General features: G+C 31.1%; 2 protein-coding genes across 2 annotated transcripts; both read left to right on the forward strand.

Moving 5' to 3' along the window:
- The first annotated feature begins 3,920 nt into the window (after positions 1-3,920).
- LOC107924368 (uncharacterized) lies at positions 3,921-4,610 on the forward strand. The gene has a single exon (XM_016854775.2). It carries the CDS (start codon positions 3,921-3,923, stop codon positions 4,608-4,610), a length of 690 nt encoding a protein of 229 aa, XP_016710264.1.
- Positions 4,611-5,777: 1,167 nt separating this feature from the next.
- On the forward strand, positions 5,778-13,438 carry LOC107923904 (serine/threonine-protein phosphatase 2A 65 kDa regulatory subunit A beta isoform). Its single transcript, XM_016854089.2, has 13 exons — positions 5,778-7,078; positions 7,430-7,844; positions 8,289-8,535; positions 9,128-9,240; positions 9,923-10,002; positions 10,298-10,439; positions 10,564-10,644; positions 10,803-10,907; positions 11,393-11,575; positions 11,912-12,004; positions 12,133-12,272; positions 12,364-12,430; positions 13,125-13,438. The coding sequence occupies exons 2-13, from the start codon at positions 7,452-7,454 to the stop codon at positions 13,239-13,241; spliced, it is 1,761 nt and encodes a 586-aa protein (XP_016709578.1). The 5' UTR covers positions 5,778-7,078; positions 7,430-7,451; the 3' UTR covers positions 13,242-13,438.
- The last annotated feature ends 339 nt before the right edge of the window (positions 13,439-13,777 follow it).

Genomic DNA, 13,777 nt, shown 5'->3' on the forward strand with positions numbered 1-13,777 from the left:
TTTTCTACATATATATTCTCTCTTTTTAGTTTGCATATCTATTTTGTGAATATCTTTGTTGTTTTTACAAGTTGTTATGGATATATAATGATACCTGTAATTCGTTAAAACTTCACCGGCCACTAGTAGTTTTCTTTTTGAAAGTGGGTAGCTCTTCATCAGCTGCTTAATATGTTTCTATTTTGAGAGTTTTTTAGAATAATAAATGATTTTACATGTTGATTTGGACCTATGTTGTCTTAAGTTTTATATATATATATATTTGTTTTTTCATTGTTTAATTAATAAGTATTCAAATTTAAAACTTTTTATCTGTTATTGTAGCACGTTTTTTTAGTGTTGTTATGCATGTAATAGTAGTTTTACAATTGCTTTTATGGATGATTTTATTGTTGTCCTCTCTAGTTTGGTGAATGCTCGATTCTTTTGTCGATTTTTGCTCATCGCTTTAGACCATTCAAAGTTAATTTATTTATCGTATTAAGTGCTTGTAATCACTCTAGATATGTTGTGCTTGAGTTGTGACAAAACCAATTGTCAACGTGTCATAATATTCTATTGATGCTGAGGTTAAAACATTTATTGTGTTGATAGAGCTTGTCCTTCATCGTCTACGATGAATGTTTGGAATTTTTATCTCTAAATTGTATGGTTCCATTAATTGAATGAATTAATAAATTTATCTTTCAAATATATTTATTTATTTTTATTTGAAAATTTCTAATATTAATTAAAATATAAAAAATAATAAAAGTTAAATATAAGTTTTAGTAATAAAATAACATGCAAGTATTTAAGTATATTTAAGAAAAACTATCAAAACTTGCATTTAAAAAGATATACATTAATAATTAAAATATATCTGTAAAAAATATTGAAAAAGAAAAGAAATGTTCAAAGCAAAAAAGTAAAAAGTATAATTATAATTTTTTAAAAAATAATGGTATTGTTTATGGTTTGGAAACTTTAAGAATTTAAGTTTGAAGCTCACTATGTGTAAAACATGTGTGATACATTTCAGTCATGTATATATATATTTAATTTAAATTAAGATTAAATATTTCTTAATTAGAAATGTTCATGGGTTGAGTTGAGTCGAATTATGTTTTATAATTATTGAAATGAATTTTTTATATTTGTAATTATAACTGTAATTATAAAAAAACCACGCTTACATATATTAATTGAAAATTACATTATATTTGACATGTGGTTATATTAGAATTTAATGGTTAATTGATTGAATTCACGTGTTTAAATCAATGTGTAATATAATTTAGTTTAATAATTTTTCATCAAACTATAAAAATTGTTTAAAAAAACTAAATTTATTTAAAAAAATCTAACAAAGAAAAGTTAGTAACATATATTTTTAAATAATCTTACGTTTCCATCAATAAAATATCAAAATATTACATTCCAGTTACTATTTGCAGATGGGATCGGACCTCATTTAATTATTGATTTATATTTTCAAAAACTTAAATTATTATTTTATAAAATTTGAGAGAAATTTAACAATTATTGATTTATATTTAAACCGTCACTACGAAATATGAACTATTTAACATTTATTGTATAATAAATAGTTAGTTTTTATAAGAATAAACTTTTTTATGCAATTTGGTTACTCAAAATTTAATGAGAAATAATGTCAAAATAGTAATAAAATAAAATAGATTAGGTAATATATATATTTATAACAAAATGATATAAAAACAAATCTAGCATTAATTGAAACTGATGAATTTATAAAGATAATACAATATATAAATGTTGCATTACTTGAAATCATAAAGTAAAGACATTAAAAATCACGGTGTTTTAAATTCAAAAATATTTATGTGAGTATATTTTTCTACTTTCTTTATATAAAAGAAAAAAAAACTCTCAAAATTATATATATTTTACATTGTAAAGCAATTTATTTTACTCACTATCTGACTGAGTCGACGTTTAATTAACTTGTAACACAAAAATAAATAATGGCTTAACGTGTACAAAATTTATGACTATATAATGCTTTAATTGTAATGGGTATTTTTATTTATAAAATATTAAAAAAAACTCTTGTAATAGTATTAGTTATGAGAATGGATTGTATGAAACTGTGATTTCATGTAATCTTTATCCATTTGCAATAAGAGAATGACAAATCAGATTTTTCTTCCTGATTTTTAACTTTTTTACTCTTGAAAAAATTCAAATCCAATTAAAAATGCTAAAAACTAGGAGAAAAAATCTGATTAGTCATTTTCCTATTGAAAAGGAATAAGGATAACGTGAAATCACAACTTCATACAATCATTTTCCATTAGTTACATGGTAAAAATAATATTATTTTAATAATTGATGGATGATATTAATTTAATGGAGGGTTTTATTATAATAACGATTATAAAAAGTTGTCAACAATAAAAACAAACAGTGGTTAAAGCCCTTATTGATACTTGAATGATTAGGATTGGAACCCTACCGATGTAAACTTATTTTGTAAAAATAAAATAAAATTACAAAGAGTTTGAAAAATGAGAGTAATTTAAAAAATATTTCAAAAAATATATTTTTATACTAAATTTATTTTTATGCAATATTTGATTTTTATACAATAAAATATCAAAATATCACACACACCCATTTAAGCCACCTTATAGGCACAATTTGCAAATCGATTTATTTTTTGTGTACAGTATTAAAAGTTTTTGATACAATAGAAATTTCCTTTTTTCAGGGATGATACAATAGAATTTTAAACTTTCGTACACACCCATTTAAACTATCCCACGTGCATAACTTGTGGATCGATCCCACCACAACCTTAGAGATATGATGAACAACCTTGATCAATAAGCTAAATGTTAGGGTTCTATGCAATATTATATATTGTAACAACTTATTCAAAAATGAATATAGGTGAGTGGCAATAAACCTATATTTTAATACTATTGTACACTTTCAATTATTGGATTTTTAGTTATTTTATTTAAGGATGATATAAAATTATGTAACTACAAAAGTATCATAATAGTATTATTTATAATTTAAAAAAATATATATTTCTGTAATTCTATTATTGAATTAGTGACTTGATTAAAAATGATATCAATTTAGTAAAAGACTTATATTAAATTATACAATTATTTTTGAAAGTGTTGTATATTTATATAAATAATTTGTTTTATCGTATCTTAATTATATTTATATATATTAAAAAAATTTAAATGGATGACCTAGTAATATAAAATATCGGTAGATTAGTTGGAAACTGCGTGAGATATTATTAAAAAAAAAACCCGAACAAGAAAAAAAAAGAAAAGGGAAGAACATGTCAAAAATAAAAGCTTAAAAAAGGGCAAATTAATTATTATTTAAAAAAGAAAAGCAAATAGAAAAAAAGGCTGGACCTGCAAAAGAGCGCGATGTCCACGCCACCAGTGGATTCTCTCCCACCCTTGGAAACGGACTTCAAAGTTCTACATTTAAATTTAGTTAATTACTTAATTTGACAGAAAAAGCAGACAAATCCAGAAAAAGCCAAAAAAAAAAAAAGCAGTGAATGACTCATCAAATAGGCCTGCCTCCGCTCCGATCTACACGCGCCTGTCTTTGTCAAGAATTAATTATTTTTTATTTAATATTTTAAATTTGAATTTTCTTTTTATGAAATAAAAAATGGATAAATTCAAAAATTGCCTCATGTTTGCAACCACTATATATTCACATTCCTTATCTCTTTCCCACTCACCCAATACCCCGTATTTTCTCTCTCTACACTTTCACTTTCTCTCTCTAGAAACCCTCTCGTTAAACAGTTTATTATAAAATTTTCAAATCCTTAATAAAATCACCAGCAACTCTCTGATTTGAAAACTGAGGGTTTTCTTTTTTTCTGCAATTTTTTTGGAACTGAAGATTTACTAATGGTTATGGGGGATAACGAAGGAAATAAAAAGAGAGCCCGGGAAGAGACAGAGGCTAACTCGGTGCCCAATACAAAACTCGCTCGAGTTGACTTGGACGATAATAAGGGTCCCGACTCCGACTCTCCCGAGGCTACTCGTGTAGAACCTGATCCTGATGATGGAGAAGATAATTTGCCGGAAACAAGGCGTATACCGGAGGAATTGCTGAACATCCTCGACGATTCAGATCCGGTTAGTGGACCAGATCCGGCGATTCAGGGACTCGATTCGGTCATCAGGAGTTTCGAAGAAGAGATCTTATTTCCGGAACAGGTGGCTTTACCGGAAACGATATTGGATTCCGGAGAGTCGAGGCCGGAGTTAGGGTTTCTATTTGAAGCTTCGGATGATGAACTGGGTTTGCCACCGAGTTTACCGTCGGTTGAGGTGGAGCAGAGATTTGAGACCGCCTTTGATGTGGATGAAGGTGGAGGGTCAGGCGGCGTTGGATTTGGGGAAATGATGGGGAGTGAGTTCCCGATTCCGATCTACGAACCGTTTGAATTCGGAATCGGCGTTGACTCAGATACCAATAACAATATCCATAGTAATAATACCGGTGATTTTGTGGCGTTAGGAGGGTTGTTTGAACCGGCGGCTGATATTTCGGAGCTGACGTGGCGGCCTGAATCACTTTCCGCCTTGTAGTAAAAATTAAATAAATAAAAAACAACCGAAACGGTTCGTTTTGGCTCCGTATACATCACGTGGACATATTCGTTTTTTTTTTTGGGGGTAATTACATAAATATACATGTGGTCTAGATTTAGTTTTAAGCCTGAAATATAAGTTCTTAATGGTAATAATACGACATTTATTTAACCATCTTCCGTCTATTTGTAATTTAAACTTAACACTGTTGATTAAATTTAAATTTTAGTAATATTTTAGTTATCTCGCTTAAATAATGATTTTGAATTAAAATTGTAATAGGTGTGTTTTTCTAATTCAATAAAAATAAACCATCTTTTAAATGCAAATTAAAATTTTAAATCTAAAATAACATCTTGTTTTTTTAGATAATTTTTCAGTCATTTCGGTTTAAGAATGCTGTTTTTTTCTTTGAAGAGTTTGAAGTTCCTTTTGTTAATAGTTTGAAAATTTTCTGTTGCTGGTTTCAAGATTTTTCTATGTTGAAGATTTGTAATTTTGTTTTTAGTTCATTTCTTTATGTGATTTTCTTATGCTCTCCTGTATGTTAAATTTATATTTATATTTATAGTGTTTTTAAATTTTAAAATGTGTATTTAGAGTTTTTTTTTAATTTTAAAATTTCATATCAATAAATTTAATCTAAGTCGAAAACTTCAACTTAAAATTTGAAGGTTTAACCTTATTTTTTTTAATATAAAAAACATTTTTGGTTAGATTTTCTGGACAAGTATAGCCATGTTAAATAAAAAAAATAAATACAAATTATAAACAACAAGAATACAAAGTACAAATAATATACAAATTTAAAAACAAATTAATACACACATATAAGAAAAAAGAAAAAGACAAAACAGCCGACCGTCTAATAAAATAGTAAATATGACGGAGTTTACCTTTTTGATTTTGTAAGAAATTTTTAGAACGAGTTAAATTCATTATTTAGATTTAAATTTGATTACTTAAGATGTTAGAATATGAATATTGTGAATGCGCCTTTCCAATAAATTTTATATTTCTTAAAACTATTTGTAACATTTTAAATATTTAAAGTTGAAGATATGATGTATTTAAGTGTAATAAATCCCGCAGCATCCGAAATGTTGCATCAAAATAGTTTATGTCTAAGGGTCAGGTCATATGTCTAATCCGAGACACTTCTTCTCTCTTATTTTTTTCTAATGTTTTTTAGATAAGATGAATAATTAAACCGATTATTATTTAATTAAAAAATTATTAAAAATGTTAAAAACACTTGATTCAAACTGTTTGATCTAATCGGTTTAAAATTACTTTTAAACCGATTTCTCAACTGGTTTTTTATTCAATTGGTCCAATCGGCTGTTGGATCTGATTCAAATAATATTGGTTTTCTCTTATCTTTGTATCTCAAAACGTACCATTTTCTCAACATGGATCTCTGTAGGTATTATTAATGCCGACAGAATATATGCCGGAAAAGATACTTGAATGCAGCTCCAGGCTTGCATTTATCATTGTTGGTGGATCTGTTAAAATACATGAAGCAGGAACAAAAAATTTCAAGCTCAGCTATAATAAAACAACATATATGTCAGAAATATATTTTTCTCTCTTTTTCTGAGGCATTCAAACCATCTTGTTTATCTAGCCAAGAGCTTGCATTTGTCAGAAAATGGTGGGTTCTGAGGTACAGTGCAGGGAAGAGAAAAGAGAGGGAAAAAAATGTTAGGATAATTATAAAAAAATTCTTAAGCTTTAGTCAAGAGTAAAAAAAATCACATGTTGTCATTCAATTGGTGAATGTACCACCTCAGTAAATTGTTAGTAAATTAACAGATTAATTTTAAACAATTATTTTAATCAAAAGAGTAACCACGTTATTTTAAGATAACCTACTATATAATCATAAAAGCATCCTTACAATAAAGTAAAAAAAATTATTCCATAAAATAAAAATCTTAAAACTTTATTTTTTTCACAAAATTTTGAAGTTTATTTTAACATTTATATAAAAAAATACAATAAATTTAATGTTTATTCCAAACATCTCTATTCAGATCAATTTTCCGTCTCAACCCTAATTGGAGGTTGCTAAATATTGAACTCAACTTCTTATGTCATATAATATAATATTTTTATTAGTAGATTAGGAGGTAAAATATAACTTAATTACTTTTATATATGGTTGGTGTCTACACATTTCAAATTATAAGCATTTAGGTCGAGCTGTAAAAAATTCAAAATTAATCTAAATCTTCCGTAATAATATTCAACTTATTAAGTAGATATAGTAGAAACATAGGAAAAGGTGAAAAGAAAAGTTGTGGCGCCGAGTAATTTCCCACAAATTAAGTCTTCAAAAAAAAAAAACACTGAATTTAAAAAATCTACCACCTTTTACAGATCAAAACCCTCTTAATTTCTCCGCTTAAGGATCAGATCGGGTTTCGAACAGTTGCGCTCTTAACTCGAACCCTCGAAAGGTACTTTTTTTTCCTTGTTATTTTACGGTTAGAAAATTTTGTTCTCAGAATTATAGACCTTCTTCTTGTTTTTGTTGGTCGTTTTCAGCTTTAGCTGTTTTATATTTCAAAGATTTTTCAATTTTTTTGGAAATTTTTATAGATTGGGTCACTTTGTTTTAGCACTTATTAGGGTTTCGTCTTATCCAACTTTGTTGCAATTAGTGCGTGGTTAATATCACTCCTCTCGCTCTTTTAACACTCTGTTTAGTTGCTTAGGGCATGAAGGAAAAGGTGTAAGATTGACTTGGGTTACGTAGTTCTGGTTTTTTAACTGTTATTGATTATTTTGAGTTTATTTGTATATTTTAGGTGTAAAATCTTGTGAGTTAAGATGTCAATGATTGAAGAGCCTTTGTATCCCATTGCGGTGTTGATTGATGAGCTCAAGAATGAAGATATCCAGCTTCGTTTGAACTCGATTCGTAGACTTTCTACGATTGCACGTGCACTTGGGGAAGAAAGGACTCGGAAGGAATTGATTCCGTTTCTGAGTGAGAATAATGATGACGACGATGAAGTTCTACTTGCTATGGCAGAAGAATTGGGGGTTTTTATTCCTTATGTTGGAGGTGTGGAATATGCTAATGTATTGTTACCTCCATTGGAGACTCTTTGCACTGTTGAGGAAACTTGTGTGAGGGATAAGGCTGTGGAGTCATTGTGTAGAATTGGTGCGCAGATGAGGGAGCAGGACTTGGTTGAGTATTTTATTCCACTAGTGAAGGTTGGTGTTCTGATTTGTGTTTCCATTTTCCTTAAGCATAATGCATTTTGTATTCAATATTCTTTTTGTGTTCATTGAGATAGTAATTCGGAAGTTGAATCGTGAATGTGTTGAAATGCAGATGCATGATATAGTTTTTTCTATCTTCTTTTCTTTATCTTAGGGAAGATGAGGTAAAATACTGCAACAAGTGACTACATGAATTTGATGAAGTATTTGATTTTGCTTTAACGTTTGTGTGGTGAAAGATCTGGAAAAGAAACCTTATTTTGTGTTTCTAAATTAGGAATATCATGCTGGTCTGCTGTAAACTAATAACCAGGACATGTTATTCTTAATATATGCTCAAATCAGTTTTTAGATGTAATCCTAATTAAAACTTATTTAGAACTAAAAATAGAACTCATTGTTGTTCCTTTGAATGTGGTAATCGCATACTACCAGAGATTGGCTGCTGGTGAGTGGTTTACAGCTCGAGTTTCCTCATGTGGATTGTTTCATATTGCATACCCTAGTGCCCCGGAGGCACTAAAAACTGAATTAAGAGCGATATACAGTCAGCTTTGCCAAGATGACATGCCAATGGTTAGGAGATCTGCTGCGACCAATCTTGGAAAATTTGCTGCTACTGTAGAAGCACCTCATTTGAAGGTGGACATCATGTCTATGTTTGATGATTTGACACAGGATGGTATGTAGAATGCCTAATTTATCCATTTTATTCTAATTATGGTTACTTAGTTTTGCTGGTAAACCATTGTTGACTATATGCTTTAAAATAAATTATATGGATAAAAGTGCAGGATAAGTGGTTTGAGTTAAACAATACTAGTTTGAAATCTTGAAGGGAGAGTTTAGTGGCATTTATGATGTGTCTCATCCGTTTAGAAGGGATGGTTTTTGGTTTAAACTTGTAGGAAGGGAATTGGGAAAGGGGGTAGTTATCAGCTCCTTTAGTTCTAAGGAATGTTGCCCTTTTTTTATATTTAAAAAATAAAATAGACAGTTATTGACAGTCACCCAAAATATATCATAATATATTTGAGCAGTTTTACCAACTCCAGCATCTATAACCATTTTTTTCTCCTTCACCGAAACAAATTTATCATATTATTGATGAAATTTATTTATTTTGCATGCTTAAATAACGACCCTGTATCTCTATAAAATTTCACTGTTCTTTGCTGCTTATGCATTTTAGTTTGCAGATTTAGTTTTCCAGTATTGTTATCAAGTTCATACTTATCAGGCCTCTAAACTTATTTCCTATTTTTATACTGCAGATCAAGATTCTGTTCGCCTATTGGCTGTTGAGGGTTGTGCAGCACTTGGAAAGTTGTTGGAACCCCAAGATTGTGTAGCACATATTCTCCCTGTTATAGTTAATTTCTCACAGGTAGACCATGTTGTTTAAGTTCATTGCATCTCAAGAAAACTTCAGAAAAGCATTTTCCCTGCTCTAGCTGAATGTAGTCATTGCGGAGGTTGGGAACTTCTTTGACCCATTCCTCTAAGGTCAAGAATTAAACTTAGCCGCTGTTAATTAGAACATATGATGTTCCTGGATCCCAGCTGTTATAAAAAGCATTAGTGTCAGTGGTTATCTTGCTTCCATGGCCAGTTTTGCATCTGCAAAATGGTTCTGGATATATTTGAATAAAAATGGATTATCACCATCTATGATTCTACCACAAATAGCATTTTATCCGTTTTGTTGAAGGTCTTCATTCTGCGCTTTGCTGATCCAGTGGGATTTCTCATATCCTTTGTTTTAAGTTTTAACAAACTTCTTGAAACTATGATTTTTGATTCACCCTACTAGAAACTGATTAACCTCTAAGGTTATAAATTTTTTTATATGCTTCACAAGTTCTGTTTACTGTTCATTTGGTAGAATGCATCCTGTACTAATTTTAAGTCAATATATTTAGTTCATAATTCTCCCTTCTTGAAGTGAAAAAAAATGAAAAATTATTTTTCTCTAAATTTATATTTACCTTTCTCCTCTCTCTTTTACTGTTCTTCTCTTCGGTAATTTATATGAGCAATTTTTTGAATTGGCATTACTCGGGTTCTAGGATAAGTCTTGGCGTGTTCGTTACATGGTCGCAAATCAATTATACGAGCTGTGTGAAGCTGTCGGACCTGAGCCTACTAGGTAATCTCTGCAATTATGTGGCAATAGCCATTGTATTTTTTGAGTTCTATTGTTATCCCTGTTAGGGTTATCCAATTTCACCTTCTTCCTGTTCCCCCTGATCTCTACCGATGAATTTATTCATTTCCTCGCTATTTAATTGGAATTTGATGCTATTGTCTTAGGTTCTTTATCAATTATAATGCTCTGGTCATTCAGAAGTGATTTTTGTTAGCATTTGCTTTTCTATGAACCTTATCTTAGTGATGAGATTTTTAGTTATCATCAAATGATGTTGTAAGGTCTACATGTTTAGGTCGGAACTAGTACCTGCTTATGTTCGCCTACTTCGTGATAATGAAGCTGAAGTGCGGATAGCTGCTGCTGGAAAAGTAACTAAGTTTTGCCGAATTCTGAATCCAGAATTAGCTATTCAGCACATTCTTCCTTGTGTCAAGGTAAAAATACTCTTGGAAGACCTTGCCTACTTAATCCAAGGTTTTTCTTTATTTGTAGAATTAATCTAGTTCTTCTGCATCCTGGATATTCACTTTCTAAATTTTTTAATGCTGCCTATTGCAGGAACTATCAACAGATTCATCCCAGCATGTTCGATCTGCTTTGGCCTCAGTTATAATGGGAATGGCACCTGTTTTAGGGAAGGTAGTAATTCCGTATTGTTAGTCTTATGTGGATTCTACAAAAAAAATGTTTCTTATTTTTCTATTGCATCCATTCTATGCGTGTTGCCAACTTTCATTTGCTCTCCCCCCCCTCCCCCTCCCCCGCGAGTATAACACAATATCCTTTGATGGTTGTAGGATGCGACCATAGAGCAATTGCTTCCAATATTTCTTTCTCTTCTGAAAGATGAATTTCCAGATGTCCGACTGAACATCATTAGCAAGCTTGATCAAGTCAACCAGGTAGGTTATTCTTAAGATATAACTTATGATTATTCAAGAACAATATCAACGTTTTCTTTACTTATCTTCTATATACAGTTCCCCCCCCCCATCTTTTGGTGATACTGTTCAACAGTTTTTATCATATTATCTTCTTGGATGCATGTCAATCTGTCAGTCTCAAATGAGTGGTGGAAATTCCTCCATGCGTGGTCAATCCCTTAAATAAAGATGTTAAATTTCTGTTGATGTATTAAGGTCTTTCCCCCCAACATGATTCCCTGGGATTTGGATTCAATGATGTGTTGTAAATGAAATTTTTGGTTCAAACAAGGGCACTAATAATTTTTGGTTCAAGATTAGGTGACGTGTCATTTAATATTTGACTGCCAGTTATCATCCGTTGTTTGGTGCACCAGTTGGAAGAACTGCTTACTATGAGCATGTTAGTGAATATCTCTCTCTTATATTCATTTGCAGCTTAGTTAATATAGCTGTCATGGCAGGTGATTGGAATTGATCTGCTGTCCCAGTCCCTATTACCAGCAATTGTGGAGCTTGCAGAGGATAGACACTGGAGGGTTCGGCTTGCGATAATAGAATACATCCCTTTATTGGCAAGTCAGTTGGGTGTTGGCTTTTTCGATGACAAACTTGGTGCACTCTGCATGCAATGGTTGAAAGATAAGGTGCAAAGAACTTTGATATGGAGCAAAAATGGCGTTATGCATCTCTCTTTATGATCTCGTTCCAGTTTAATTGTCTCGTAATTAAGTTTATGTCAATGCCAATCTGTAATTGCTCCCTGCTTATTTGAGAATTTACAATTGGATGTTGTTCTTACTAATTTTATAATAAAATCAGTGGTTTCTGGTGGAATAGGAGAGAAAACTAATGTTTAAAACTATTTTGTCTGCTTGAGGGTCTACTTACATATTACCAGTCTACCTTTAAGAGGTGATACTAGGACATGATATGTGATATTTCAAAGTAAACTTCGCTAACTTCATTGGTTTTCGTTGTAGGTTTATTCCATTCGTGATGCTGCTGCTAATAACGTGAAGCGCCTGGCTGAAGAATTTGGACCAGATTGGGCAATGCAGCATATAGTTCCACAGGTTAGTCTGGTTGCCTTAACAATAACTTGTTTCCCTGTTTTTGTTATTCTAAACAAGTGAAGATAAAGTAGACATACTAAGATTTTGGTTCTGAATATGATGTCTCTTTTTGGTAAATCCATTTACAGGTTTTAGACATGATTAACAATCCTCATTATCTGTATCGGATGACCATTCTACATGCAATTTCTCTACTTGCCCCCGTTATGGGCTCAGATATTACTTGCTCAAAACTTCTCCCTGTGGTTATCAATGCTTCAAAAGATAGGTAATGCTGGTGCGTCCTGAAGTTTGATTTAAAAGCTTATTTGTTTGAATTGTTTGATCCGGCTTATGAAGCTAAAAATTGCACGACACAGGGTACCCAACATCAAGTTTAATGTGGCCAAGGTGCTGCAGTCACTTATTCCTATTGTTGATCAATCTGTGAGTAAATTTCTCTTACTTTAATAATTATCATGTGTTAATATTTTTATATTTGTTTTTTCCCTTTAAATACATTATACATTTGAGTGTGCTTAGTTTAATTTCTCCTGGTTCTGAAAATTGGTAAATGTTTCATTTACCTGAAAAAGTGAAAGAAATGTTATATGCGAATTAACAAGGGGTAGGGGTGTAATTGAGCCGGAGCTGAATCGAAATAGTGGCAAGCTCAAGCTAGACTTGAAATTTGAGGCTTGATACTTGGCTTCAGCTCAATCAGACATCAATTGCTATGCTTGAGCTTGGCTTGAGACTTAACCGAGCCACTTGTACTTAAGCTCTTTCTATGTAATGAGCGTAAAAATATAATTAATATAAAAATATATTAAAATGAAAAACTCTATTAAACTTGTGAGCCGTTTGAATTGAGTATTAATGTGCTTGAATTTGGCTCCATCAAAAGATTGAGCTGCTTGAGCTTTGCTTGATAATTATCGAACTGAATTTGAGTTCTTCTTGAATAGCTTGCGAGCACCAGTATCACACGCTAATAATGAGGGAAAGTAAAAAAGGAAAAAGAAAGCAAGCTTGTATTCCATGTTACTGAAAGTTTTGAGGGTTGTGCTTGTTATTTAGTAGTAGTATACATAGATTTGGAATTATTAGTGTTTAGTAAAATTGATGATGAATAATACAGGTGGTGGAGAAGACAATCCGTCCATGCTTAGTTGAATTGAGTGAGGATCCTGATGTGGATGTGAGGTTTTTCGCCACCCAAGCCCTAGAGTCATGCAATCAGGTCATGATGTCTTAGCTTTTTCTTACAAGATTCTCATTTAACTCTTTTTTTCTTTTCTTTTCTTGTTCCTTTCTCTGCTGCTAAGATCCTTTTCAGACTTGCTGCTCTTCATTGCTAAGAAAATTGTGTAGGCTTATATCTGGATTATCCCATCACATGGCTTTTACTTATACTGTTATTATTCTAATGATGGAAATTAAAGAAATTCTTGATGTGGTACTGGTATTATTACACATACAAGATTAGAAAAAAAGGGCAACAAATAATTAAACTTAGCCGCCATACCTGATTGGGGATGATGCACATCAGCAATGCATGAACTTGGGGTATTTCACATTGGATTTTTGAAAGTAACTTAACCATCGGAAATCGTAATGGCGCTGAGGATATTATTCAGACCAGACGTTAGTATAGTTGATTTACATAGTTACTTTTATGGGATGGTACAATTTTGAAGCTATAATTTCAGTATTTGTGTAATTCATTAACTATTATGACTTTTAATTGTCAAAATGAAGTTATTGTTCCCCTTGGGTGCATCAAAAGATCGT

This window comes from Gossypium hirsutum, chromosome A11 (genome assembly GCF_007990345.1).
Source record: "Gossypium hirsutum isolate 1008001.06 chromosome A11, Gossypium_hirsutum_v2.1, whole genome shotgun sequence".
NCBI lineage: Eukaryota > Viridiplantae > Streptophyta > Magnoliopsida > Malvales > Malvaceae > Gossypium > Gossypium hirsutum.